The sequence below is a fragment of the Pteropus vampyrus genome, unplaced genomic scaffold (assembly GCF_000151845.1).
Source record: "Pteropus vampyrus isolate Shadow unplaced genomic scaffold, Pvam_2.0 Scaffold122, whole genome shotgun sequence".
NCBI classification, from domain to species: domain Eukaryota; kingdom Metazoa; phylum Chordata; class Mammalia; order Chiroptera; family Pteropodidae; genus Pteropus; species Pteropus vampyrus.
The window spans coordinates 1,391,520-1,405,455 of NW_011888903.1; the positions used below are offsets into that span (position 1 = coordinate 1,391,520).

The following is a 13,936-nucleotide window of genomic DNA, read 5'->3' on the forward strand; positions in this document are numbered from 1 at the left end:
ACCCCCCAAAAAACCTGCCCAGGACCCTGATATTGTGGGAATTTGCCTCTTTTTATCCCATGGAGTTACTTCATACTTGGTTTGGATTATTAAATTATTAATATTAATACAAGAGCTTTTATGCTTTTTAAGTCCTATTCTACTGATCCAGCGAACAAGTAATTTGTGACTAACAAAAAAGTTTGTCGCACACCAAAGAGGTTACTGGGTTTTGAAGTCATACAAAGCTGGTTCTAATCTGTGAAGCACTGTTTATCAGCAGTGAGCCTTTGTGCATGTTAATCAACCTCCTGAGCTTCAGTTTCCTCATCAGTAAGACAGCAATAATAACAGAACTTGCCCTTACAAGTCCTTTAATGCCACACTATACATAAAACGCTTATTCGGCAGGGGAGATAACAGATGGCCACCAATTCTTTTCTCCCTTTAAGAGGTAGAGTTTAATTCTGCCTTTGCTTCTGGGCTGGCCTTAGTAACTTGCTTAATAAAATGTGGCAGAATAACACTCTGGAATGTGCGATATTAGGCCACAAGAAGCCTTTTAGCTTCTGTGCATGGTTCTTGGAACACTCATTCTGGAAACAACCAGCTACCATGTAACAAGGCTGACTACCCTGAGGCTCCATGCTACAAAGAAGTCCAAGCTGTGTAGAGAGGCCACATGGAGAGAGATGCCTGGTTAGTCCCATCTGATCCAGCCACCACAGCCCAGGCACCAGACCTGTGAGTCGGGAAGCCTTCAGATAGCTCCAGACCCAGCCACCATCTGACTGAACTGCAAGAGAAACCTCAAGCAAGAGCTGCCCATCTGAGCCCAGTCGATCCACAAGAACTGTGACAAAGAATAATTGTTACTTTAAGCCACTGAGTTTGCAGCGGTTTGTTACACGGCAATGGATAACTGAAACACTCAGCATAGTGTCTGACACATGAGTTACAGTCAGTACATGTCAGCTGTTATACTTACGGCAATACTCATAAACTAGAGTGATTTCCGAGCTCATCTGTATGTGACATCCTTTTTAATCAAAGGCATTCTGAAGTGCTTTCTCGACTGGGAAAGAATGAAGTAAGTTTTGGCTTCCATTCCAGGACCATATGGCAATCCTTTCAACTATTACTGACGTCGCTGTGAGTAGGGGTAGGGGCAATTATGAATTATTACAATGTTTGTAAGTTTTTAATTACTGTTTTTCTTTTACTCATGGGTATTTTTTAATAAGGAAGAAGTCAAAAACATACGAAGACACAAGGAGCGCATCTGTAACTATGTCACTCGCAAGCAAGAACAAGGATGCACCCGTTTGTTCGCAACACGATGGTTATAATTACAGACCAAAGCCCCGGAGGGGATGGGGGGGCCGTTGCAAGTGAAATGTGAGGTAGCAACAACGCGATTCACATTAACAGCAGCAACATATGCAAACCAGTAGTTTATAGCAATTATAATTTTAACAACATTTTTACATTTTTATTGTACAATATTATATACTAGCTTATCTTACTAAAATTAATCTATGAGGTGGAGGTCTAGAAATAATACAACTCATTTTTTAAACAGAGGTCTTTTAAAAATTTGATATACTATATTTATTAATTGAATTGTTTTTGGAAGATCTTTAAATGATTGAGTTCATGATTCACATGCTTATACAAGTAATGCCTTTATGAGAAAAGCATTTTTTAAAAGCTTTATGGATTATTTGCTTTTTTTTGTCATACACACTTTGAGGTTACAACAGAATCTATGTATGTCTATGGGAGTATCTGTGACAAATTTTCAAGGTTGTCTATCAGTTGTATTACGCCAGAAAAAGCAGTAAAACTATAGAGTTGAGACTTGCTGCTCTGGGACTAGCATTCCAAGCAGACACTCAGCATCGCTCAGAACATACCTCCACGTTCCACCTGGTGGTGCCCAGGGACCAATGATCACCGGAATGCAGCCTTCTTTTCCCAGAGTCCTGCCAACACCCACACTTTATCAGGGAACAAAAGCCTCCATTAGCCATGGCTGACCTCAGTGGTTATAGTAGTGTTCCTCAGACCTTTTTAAGATTCTACAGGCTTGTTTAAGGGAAAAAGCAATCCCATGGACCCCAATGTAGACTTTAATTATTACAAAAGTTCACACAAACTATTTATGCCATTGTAAAACAAAATAAAGATAAGTGTATTAATTAAACACAAATTAAACTATAAATCCACTAACATTCAAATTGGCATTAGTCTATTATGACAGAAACAGCTCAGGGCTATTTTAAATTCTGAGGCCAGATGCTCTGTCACAATGTGCCATGTAACGGTTTAATTCCCTTACACTCCACACACAATCTGTGGGCAAAGTTTTCAGTTCTACCTTCAGAACAGCCCAAGTGGGACCCTGCTCACCGCCTAGACTGCTGCGCTCACAGTGACTCCCACCAGGACGGCAGCAGCAGTCCCTCACCAGCCAGCTCCCTTGCGTGCATCCCCCTGTGGCCATGGCCCACCCTCCACATAGCTGCTAGGGAGATCCTCACAAAAGATAAGTCAGATTGGGTTGCTGCTCTGCACAAAAATCTTCAATGGCTTTCCCACTGGATTCCCAGGATACGCCACAATTCCCACACTGGCCGCAAGACCCACAAAATCAGGCCCCCAACTTTCTTCTGCTCTCTTCCCAATGGTCACTCTGCTCCAGCCACAGTGGCCTGCCTGCAGGTCTTCAAACTCCCCAGGCAAGCCCCTCTCATCCTAGCCTTGGGGTCTTCTCTGCTGCAAGGGCCCAGACAGCTCATGAACATTTTCTCTTTGTCTTTACTCAAAGGCCTTCTCAGTGAGTCCTTTCTCAAACCTCTACTTAAAGCACCACCCTCCCAACCACCTCTCCTAGGCCCCTCCCTGCTTTCTTTTTCTCATAGCACTTGTCGTCATCTGTCATATTAGGTACTTAGGTACTGTCTATTGCCTCTACTAGAATGTCAGCCCCATGAGGCTAGGGATTCTGGGTTTGTCTGTCACCTGCTGTGTGCCAAACCCTAGAACAGGTACCTGGTAAACATCTGCAGCACGTGCCACAGAATCACCTGGTATTCACATGGCCCCCATGCCTTATTTCTGTACTAACTCTGCCTCAGTTCTTGTCTCATTAATCAGATTTAATGGGCATTCAAGTTGTGACACACAATTTTGTTATAAGATGATCACCTGGAAGATCCAAGATGTACTTTCACTTATTTTTCAAGGAACAGCATCGAAATGAACAGGCACAGAAAACCTGTAGGCCCCACATAACAGACCAGCAGACCTGTAACTTTCCTAAAGTCCTTTTTGAGAAATACTAGAGAATGGTGAGAAAATAGTACTCACCACTGAAGAGGTCACACGCTACACCCCAAACAGAGGTTGCTGCCTTTCATGATGGAATAGGCAGCCCAAGCAAAGACCTGCACAAATAAAAGCACAGCACTACCAGGTAAGTCAAAGTCTATGTCCCACTGATGATACCTGTCATTTCACCACCCTAGAGTATTAACTTTCACATTCAAGGCCCTTTTATAGTCTGACCCAAGTTTACTTTCCACTTTTATTATCAGTTTATCAGTCATTTCTACTAAAAACCAAATAGATCTCTACCCATCAAATATCTCCTTGGGCCCTGCAGTAATTTTTTGTAGGTTTTAAATTATCTATATAGTGTATATGCACTTAATAAACCAACATAGAGAAGGAGAAAAAACAAGTTATTTATAAGCACAAATGAGCCCCCGCCCCATTCAGGACAACCACTTTGACATTTGAGTCTTTTCAGAATTTTTTCCTCTTCATGTATGCATCATGTAAACAGAACTACTCCTGCCCTCCCAAATATTTCCCTCCTCTGCACCCAAGTTAATTCAGCAGGCACCCATAATCCCTCCCTTGCCCCTCTACTGGCTCTCACCTTGAGAACATTTGGCAATTAAGCATCATATGACATCCTACAGAGTTGTCTGGTGTTGGTACTTAATCTTTCGCACCGAAGCCTTCTCAGACCAAGCACACTGCTGGGCTGTACACCTCAAGGACAGAGTCTCCTTCTCTATGGGAAACTGTTCTGTGAGCCTCTCACATAGCAGCCACACATCTCTAGTCATCCCTCACAGCACAAGATCCATTAGTTATATCTTTATTTATTTTATACAGACTTATTTTGTTGTTTTTAGAACTAAAACAACAAGACTCAGAAAATGTTTGCATTACTCTCCAAAGGGTAAGCCTGGCCAAGTTTTCTGGTCTACTTTGGCACTCAGCAGCGTGGAGACCACACCACGAGACTGAAGTTGCAGAAGCAAAGCCAATCCCTGGGTAAATGAGAGGTGATGCTCCATACTCAGAGGAGAGCAAGTGAAAAGCAGAGTTAGAAACATTTTCCTCTCAGAGCTAAGCCCTGGATGCCTCTTTAAAGGAGGACAGACTAGTGACTCATCAATGAGAAGTGAAGAGAATAAGAAAACAAATTGAAATGGTGGAAGAAAACGATTTTGCAGAGCAGAAAAGAACAGAGATATAAAAAAAGAAATATAGGGCAATAAGGTAAGCTTGATGTTGATCATAAAATAAAAAAGCAGTTATCTGAATGTATAACAATAGACAAGGAAAGAAGAGCTCCAAGCAGGTGAGCCAGGTAAAGGGTAGGCAGGATGATTTCTTCACACCTGCAGGATGTCGAACTAAGTAGAGGAAAACAAGACATAGGCAAGTTGGTACAATTACATGTCATTATAAAGAGGACGTTAAAGACCTCATCCTGTATCCCTTGTCTTTGTGATCTCAAACCAAAATCAACATGCATCATTTCACTACTTAATCATTTCCCCTACCTCATAACTAGATTCACATTTGGATCAAGATGAACATGGATTACTTTATAATAAAAAATTACCTTTTTAGAAGTTGGTTGTGAAAAAGTTTAGAAAATATATTAGCTCCTAAAATGAAATATGTATATGAAGTAGAATATAGTACAATGCTATGAGATGTTCTTAAAAAAAAAAAAAAGAGGACTTTCTTATTTTAGTTTGCCATCAGTGTAAAATAGGAAAAAAAAAAACAAAAAAAACTAAACACAGGAACAGTTTGCTCTTTCTCCTTGCCAGCAGAGGGCAAGTTTTGCGAGATACCCTATATGTGTCTGTGTCTCTCCCTCCCTCTCTGTCTTTCTCCCTTCCTTCCTCTCTCCCTCTCTTCCTCTCTCTGGACAAAATAAGTAATATTGGGGAGTTTAGTTATCTTTCTTTTCTAGATAAATAAATACTGTTGATACAAAGGCATCCAGTTCTCTGGTATCTTGTTCAAAAAGAAAATAGGAGGAAGATGATTTCCCCAAGGTTCTGCTTGCTCTCCTGAGGGGCCCGTGCAACCTGATAAACCATTTTCTAGGCACCTCTGCGGAACTGAAAGTGCCCCAGCTACCTTCTGGGTTAAGTCCTGAGCCAGCAAAAGCCGCCTTCATGACTTCCAGAGAAGTCAGAGCAGGTCTGAGGCATCAGGAGCAAGGAAATATATGAGAAAATGACACAACAATACAGAAGATTCCACAGTGAGAAACTCATTCAATGACCCCAATGTTAAATCCCACTTTCCTTTTCCTTACTTCTGCTGAAAGAGTTAGGCAATTAGAATGAAAACTATGGCTCCTCAAGACATATGTGACTCTCAGCAGCTCGGAGACCGCACCATGGGATTGAAGTTGCAGAATCAAAGTCATCCCTAGAGGTGATGCTCCCATCTGGTTCCTGACAGAGGCTGAACACACACAATCACCCACCATCCTGCCAACCTGTTTCCCACCTCCTGGAGCTTCTGCAACCCTCACTTGGCTCTGTCACTTCTTTTTTTCCATATGAGCTTCTGACAAGCCATATAATTTATTTTTTCCCAGCTTCCTGCTAAAATGAAAGTTTTACAGGGTCACAGCCCTTTGTCCATTTTGTTCAAACACACCACTGCCTAGCATTTGTAGAAGCGATGAGATATGTTTTGAATGAGTGCCATAGAAGTAAATGGGAAAGAATATTTTAATATTGTACATGAGCACATAAAAAATAAGACCATTTCACATCACCTATGTTGTCTTCTCGCCAAAATACTTAACCTGGAAGAAGCGATGAGGAAGCAGTCAGACTAATTAAGATCTTAGGACTTTCCATAAGACAAATGGCCTGGATTCCGCAAAAACATCGATATTGTGGTGGAAAAAAGGAGAGGAATTGTTTTAGATGAGAGTCCTGACAAGCAAAGGTAATACATGATCTCTAACTGGAACCTGGATTTTTAAACAGCTGTAAAAGTCATCTGGGGACAACTAGAAAATCTGAACATGGACTCTGTGCTCCATACTATTGTTATCTGTGTGAGATAATATCTATGTGAGATAACGCTATTACGGTCGTGCAGGAGAATGTCCTTTTTCCTAAAAGATACATACCAAAGTATTTAGGGGCGAGGTGTCATAACGTCTGCAATTAACTTTCAGCTAGTTCAGAAAGTTTCTTATTATTTAGATACATTAGAGAGAGAAAGAAGAGAGCAAGAGTGGCAAAATGTTACCCCTACTGAATCTAGGTGAGAGGTCTACAGACATTCATTGTACTACTCTCGACTATTTTATAAGTTTGAAATATTTCAAGGTAAAGCATGGGGAGAGGGGAGTTACAAAATAAAAGACCCCCACGCTGGAAAGACGGTGGGGTCAACAAGAGAGCAGTCGGCATGGAAGTGGAAGGGCTGTGCTCTTTGCCTCCTCGCACCCTTCAACCACCTCAGCCCTCCAGAAAATACCTGAGGTCCAATTCCCCACCTGCTCTCCCCGGTGCCTAGGGCCCACGATTACCTTTCCCCTCTTGTCCTTTGAGACATGTTCAAATCCTTCCCACGCCAACAGACCTTCCCGGATTGCTCCCTTCCCAGTCTTCCCTGTATTTAATTTAAACTCCACCACCTCTCACTGCACCACGTGACACCCGAGCATCCCACTCGTAACAGCTGCAATGGATACTAGTTCCTATGCACCTGCCTGTCTTTCCTGCTCAACCAGGAGCTTCTCCACCCTAAGCAGGGGCCATAACCCCACCCTACTTTCTATCTCTGGCAAAGCTAGCACAGCAGGTACTCAAAACAGACCTTGAGCAAAACTTTCTGCTCCTCACCTGACCTCATGTCTAATAAAATGGTAGACAGTCAATATTTATCATATTCACTCTATTACTTCTGTTGCTGTCACAGGAACACAAGCCATGCAGTTTAGCTCATTGCTAGTATGTCCAAGTGCTGAGAAAGGCAGAGCACTCTTTGGTGACAGAGATCACAGCTGTCCTGTCTACTCGTAGCCACCCACAGCTCCCGGCATGAAAGAAGCGCTCAATAAATGGTGAATGCTTGAGTGAATGAATGCCTGTCTCATTTTCAAACACATAAATTATAAAAACCAAGACGAATGAAAGTGTAGTAGCTGCATAGACATGTGAGCACTAAAATAGTTTGTTGGACACAATTAAATTTGAGGACCTTTTCTAATTCATGCACTTGAAATCTTTTTATGTCCTAGCACCTTAAAATGTAAAGTTTTCTATTTTCCAATGGCCATGGCCTTGGAGCATACCTAAAGGGTATAACACAACCCCTAAAACAGTGACACTAGGCTGGGGCAGATGCAGGGCCACAGGTCTGAGAGCTTTAGACAAAATGATGGGGAGGGACCATGAGAACTTTGAAAATGCTCCACAAATGATTCTTATATATACACCAGAGACACGCTGAGCTCTGAAATCTGAGATGTGCACTGATGCTGATCCTGAACAAAAGAAAACAAAGCAACCCTGGTGTATTCTATCACCTTGGCCTGGGTACTTCAGGTTACTATACACTGGGTGCTGCTGAGAAGACAGCCCACTATATCGTTTATATTTATTCTCTACCTAGCACCACCAATGCTGACCCACACTTTCCACAAGGACTTCAATTTAATAGAGAAATCAGGTGTGGTAAAAACTGTATTAAATTGCTAGCCTCTCGCATACCCGTCGCCCCCAAAAGGAATGCTAGTTTCTGGAAAGAAAAAAATAATGAGTATGTTAACAGAATCTCAGACTTGGAAAGTAAATGTGATGGCTGCCTAACCCAGTGCCCCCCTTATTATGTATCCATTCATTCCACAATGACCCAAACAAATTGAGGTAACCTTATTGAATAGTTTCAGTAACAGGGAGCTCACTATTGCTCAAAGCAATCCATTTGAGGTTCCACAGCTCTGATTAATCTGCCTTAATGTGGGCAGAAATCTGTTCCACTTTTAAGTCCTAGTTACCTCAGGAACCACAAGGTCCTTTCATGTGAAGGCACTGTATGTACATATCTGAAGCCCCCACTGCCCAGATGTCACACCAAATCTCAGGTATTTGACTGCTCAGTGATGAATCACAATACAGATTCCAACAAAGGCCAAAAAAAGAGGCTTTGCCAAGTTCCTTACCAGAAGCAGGGACACCTTCGGCTGTTGAGGAAGTGGCAGAAAACTCTAAACCGTTGTCAAGACAACCAAAGTCCAAATATAAATCTCTTTGGGATTCCATCCGGAAGCAGTTTTTAAGTGTACGCACATACACACCCAGAGGAAATAATAAAAGATCCTCTCCTCCCCCTCCTCCTTTTCTCTCCTCTTCCTCTCCCCTTGCTGTTTGCCACGTGTAATGTGTGTTAAAAATGCATCCTGGGAAGCTTTCCACCTTTGGGGCTGGAACAGTTGCTGCCTCAATATTGTTTTTGTTAGTTTTTTAACATACTTTGCTGTTTTAAGGGAGTTGTTTTTAAGCTACATGTTTCATAATGCTAGTTAAGATATAAAGCGGCACAATTGACACTCTATTGCCAAGAACACATGGGGTCCTAGGTGTCCAGCAAGGACCCCTATCAAACACGCCCTCCTGCACGAAGCTCCCACGGATAGCCTGGCTTATCCCAGGAAAGGTCATTCACAAAAGCTTTGGGATAAACAAGAGAAAGTCCACTCGTAAGAACAATGAAAGCCAAGAAATTATAACAGGGAGCCTAAAGAAATCCAAGGCTCTGTGAGTCCTTAGTTTTTCCAAGAACACAAAGCATTCAGAGAATGCTGTCAATTCCATCTGGGAATACTCTCCAAAAGAAATAAGATCAGACATACCTAACACCAGGGCTCTGAAAGGCACAGGTACAGGTAGAGAAGGCATACCATCTGGCCCTCTCTCTCACTTCCACCTGCTGCAAATAACCCTCCTGTCAGGAACCTCCAACCCCATGGAGAGAGCAAGAGATTACAGCTGAAAGGAATAAAAGCCTACTCTGCCCATGCCCAAAACGCTGTTGCACCTTAAACGGGAAGCATGTCCCCAAGTAATCACTGAGCAATCAGGGCAAACGACCACTCACAAAAAGACTAGCCCCTCGGCCTCTCCAGTGAGACAAGAATCCAGTTAGGAAGTCCGCATTCTCCATCACCTTCTCAAGGGGGCCCAAGAGAAAGTTATTTTCAACAGAGGTTTTGGCTGCTAGGGTCTTGGTCATACGGAGACTTCAGGGAGGTGTAGCAGTGGCTAAACAACAGGAAGACGAATGCTAGCTGCATACAAGACTTCACAGATCTCCCAATACGAAGAATCAAAGAGCTCCAGGCTCCTGTTAAATTTTTTAAAGGACTTTTGGAGTTGGTATTGATGCCATCATCCAGCCACTGACCCAGAGTTCTCTTCTAAATCAAGAGAGCAAACTCAAGGCAGTTACAATGGTTTTGGCCTCACCCATTGACTTGCCCTATTTGGATGAGCCGCTAAGAACATAAGCTGTCACATACATCTTGCCCAGCACAGGACCAGCCACACTAGGGGACTTAACAAATATTACTCGGTGTGGATAATAAAGTCATTGGCCTTTCAAATAAGATATCTTCTGACCTGAGTAAGACTAAAATCTAGAGCCACTCTCAAAAAAAGGCGGCCACAGACGTAGTATAATATAATTGATACTTCAAAGCCTCTGCCTGCCCAGAAATATTTTCTTGCTCTGCTTTTTGGAACTGTTCTTCCCTTCCAAACTCAATCTCCTACCAACAGAGCCACTGCAAAGAACTAGCAAACAAGGGTGAGGCATTGTCTCCCAAAAGCCAGTAAGAGCGTGTTTCATTCTCAGAGATAAGAGAAAAAGAAGTAAAGGGATTTCCTCCAGCTTTCTCATCTCCCAGGCTTGCTAACTGCCACCCTGGAATCTTAGGTTAACAGGAAATGATATCACATATCTGACAGGATCATCTGGTATAATCCTCTGCCTTAAAAAGGGAAGATGTTATTGTAACCATTTTATAGATGAGGCGACTGAGATACTTGTCCCAAACTGCAAAGCTAGTGAGTGAGAAATAATGAGAAGCCAAGTTTGCTGCCTCCTGGTACAGGGCTCTTTCCACATGATCTGTTTCCTTGTAGGATATAGAGACTCATCAAATAGTGAACTTGAAAATAATTCATGTGATGGGGCAGGGCCTGTGCCAACTAAGTGGATGACAAGGAAGAAAACATTGGGAGGGGGGAAGCAAAACATTCCCCATTTCATCTATTCACAAAGCCAACCCTGACACACACAAATCATGTCACAGTTAACACTTGATTCTTTGGGACATGACACGCCTTCTAAGTCTTTGAAGACTTTCTTAGAGGCCGAAATGATTCCTCACAAGGAAAACATGGGATTCCTGGAATTGCTGCCCGGACTATGTTAAAGAGCATGGCAGACAGTGAAACCCACCCCTACAACACTGACAAAGGTCACAGAAGAAGACCCAGAGCAACACCCTCTCCAGATCCCAGCTGTGGCAGAACCAGCCAGGGGGCAGGAACACTGGGGAGTTTGTGCCCTGGAATTCCAGGCCAACCAGACCATTTAGTGGAAATGAGAGTTCTGGCAAAGGGCAGTGATGAGAGACAGTCAAGAACACTGTCTTGCCAAAGGTTTCAGAAGAGCCTAGATGGAACCTCAACACTCCCTTAGTCAGCTACGATTCAATCCTAACCTAGAATCATTTCCTCTTTATACGCTTCCTGTACATCCATCTTGACAGACCAGTTAGTATTTCTTTGAGACAAGTAAGAATGGTTCTACTCTTACATTGCTGTTTTTAGGAAATGGTTTTCTTGGGACCAGATTTGCCAAGGGCAGCACAACTAGGCATGGTCACTGAAGGCTGCTGAAAACTCGGCTTAAAACCAGCTCTTTCAAAAGAAGGAATTCTGGAATTTGATGTCCCCACCCCTGGAAAAAAAAAATGGCCCTTAGCAGCCCCTGTAGTCCCCGGGGCGCTTTTCGAGGGACTGCCCTGTGTCTTCTGACAGGTCTGCGGAACCCACACCTGGGGGTGTTTGCTTTTGTCTTTGTTTCTAGGTTCTTTCACGATTCTTCAAACTCAGAAAGACTCACTTTGGGAAGGGAAGTGGTGATAGAGAAGGACTTTCTCATCCCGCCTGTATCCGGGGCCGAAAAGTTTTCTGGGCACAACACTCTATCGTACTTTCTTCACCTTCCAGCCAAGTCATCCCCTCGCGCATTCTCACCTCTATCAAGGCTTTCTTTTTAAAATGTGAATAAACCAATTGCCCCCGGGAGGCAAAAGAGGACTCGGCGCCTTGGCCGAGTACCTTAAAGTTTCCGCCGGAAGGAAATTATCAAAAACAAAGGAGAAAGCCCCCCGCGGCCGTAGGGGCAGCAGCCGCGGCCAGGCTGCGCCGCCGCTCCCGCAGTCACCAGGGTCCCGGGCCCGGCCCGGCCTTTCCCCAGCGCGCGAAGCCCGAGCGGATCCCGGGAAACGGGCGGCCGGGGGTGGGACGAGTGGAGACAGCTCGCGAGCAGGCTCGGACCCGCACCCCAGCAGGGCTGAGACCCGGGCGGGCTCCAGGGGCGCGGAGATAAGAGGGGCGCACGGACTCGGGTGTCCCCGGCGGAGGGCGGCGCAGGACTCACCCCGAGAAGGCACACTTTGAGCTCCCGTATCGCCATCATGTGCTCCGGGACGGTCCGGGCAGGGGCTCAGCATCCTCCGGGGCCGGGGCCGCGCCCGCGCCGAGCCAGCGTTCCCCAGTCTCCGCCTTTCCCTCCCGGCGCCCGCGGGCGGAACCGCCGCCGCTGCTATTTCTGGGCCGCCGGCCCCGTCGCGGTCGGTCACGTGGCCGCCTGCCGGCTCCTCCCGGGGCTTCGGGTCTGACCTCCTCGGCCCCTAGGAACGCCCCCAGACGCCGTCAGCCACCCCGGGGCGGCCCTGGCGGAGTGCCCCCTGCCTCAGACCCGCTCAGCAGCTGGACCTGGCTCTACAGAACCGCGTCTGGCAACTGCCCCTCCAGTTCCGCTGGCTGAAATGCCCGATGGGGCAGGACGACAGGACCCGCGGTGGAGAGACCTGGCCCCACGGCTGCCTGCGTCACTGATGATTCCACTCCTCGTCTGAAAAGTGGGTACTGCCAGCTGACGTCATCTATTTGGGAGCACTTCAGAGTCTGTGTGATTCTGTCTCATCATTAAATGACACTCTAGGTTCCCGGTAGAAATGAAGCCATGCATGAGACAGCTGTTAGGACGAGAAGGGGGTTAGCTTTGCAGCCCACCTTCTTCTGCAGTTCCTAATACTGGGGTTCAGTTTACCTCCACGTGCCTCATTCCTCTCAGCCCTGAGTTAATTTTTCTAGATGAAGTTGAAAATGGTTCTAGAAACACTATTCTGTTCCTTTCTCCAAAACCCGTGTGTCCGTGACTGAAAAAGCAGCAAGCATTCAATAGAGGTGCTGCCTTGCTCAGTATACAAAATGCTACAACTTGCCTGGACAGACACAACACCCAGCCCCCAGAACGATAGCAGAAATATGTAACTCCTCACAGACCTTCTGCGTCCTTCCTTCACCTAGAATAAAAAGAGGCTCTGTCTGTAGATAGTCAAGGGAGACTTGAGACTTGTGAGAACTGCCCTCTTTTCTTCTCCATGCATGGTGGGTGTACCTCATCCACTCAGGGAACTTTGTTGCTGCTGTAGAACTGTCAGCCTTTTGGACATACCTGCCTGAATGCTTCATTGGCATTTCCAATTGGAAATAATACGGTTTCTTTTTAACTTCATGCCTTATCCCAAACTCAGGCCTCTCTCACCTGACTTGCGAGTTTTAATCAATGACATTTCCATTCCCCCCAGCAGACCACCCACCTTGATTATCTGGCTTTGTTCCCATAGAAGCCAGATTAAAGCCAGGGGCAATCATACAATGAGGCCTTCGAATCAAGGCCTCCAGAGAGAAAGTCCTAGAATGCTAGAGTAAAAACAGACAATTGGCAATTAAATTTCCCAGAGCAGCAGGAGCTGCCCCTTGCCAGGTGCAGGCTTATGGAGGGTAACTCACATAAATCTGAACTAAATTGTTCAAAAAGTAGCCATGGACAAGGTACAGGTCCTATTCAACATGGAGATTATTGTATCAATATCTGTCCTTGTTTTAGTGTTCAAAGTAAGGACAGTCTTCTATGTGGGCAGAGTGAAGAGTCCTGCCAAGAATTACCCAGCCCTGGTCACAATACCTTACTGTCCTCAGATTTGCTGAGTAGAGAATAAGTACTACAGTTGCAGAGACATCACAATAAAGCAACTCCTTGGCCAAGGCCTTCAACAGCCTCCCCTGGCACCTGGACCATCTCTGGCAGTATGACTTGGATCTCTATGGAGAAGAGCTTCCCTTGGGCCTTTCTTCTAACTTCCCAAAAGCTGATCAAACCAGAGCAGAAGCATTTTACATTATCTACACAGTATGGAATGAGTAGCAATTCATAAAATTGCAGCAGGTCACTGAGGGTAAGACCATCCCCAAATAAAAATAAGCCAATAAAATTTCTCTTCCATTTCCTTACTCTTTTTCAT

The 13,936-nt window shown here is 44.8% G+C and overlaps 1 protein-coding gene across 1 annotated transcript in view; it reads right to left on the bottom strand.

The window, feature by feature from the left end:
* The window catches only part of RAB31 (RAB31, member RAS oncogene family), a 126,776-nt gene extending 114,402 nt beyond the window's left edge, over positions 1-12,374 (bottom strand). Inside the window, exon 1 of the mRNA XM_011366154.2 lies at positions 12,004-12,374. Coding sequence (XP_011364456.1) covers positions 12,004-12,042 — 39 coding nt within the window. The 5' untranslated portion in view covers positions 12,043-12,374. The remainder of the gene's footprint in view (positions 1-12,003) is intronic.
* Between the last annotated feature and the right edge of the window lie 1,562 nt (positions 12,375-13,936).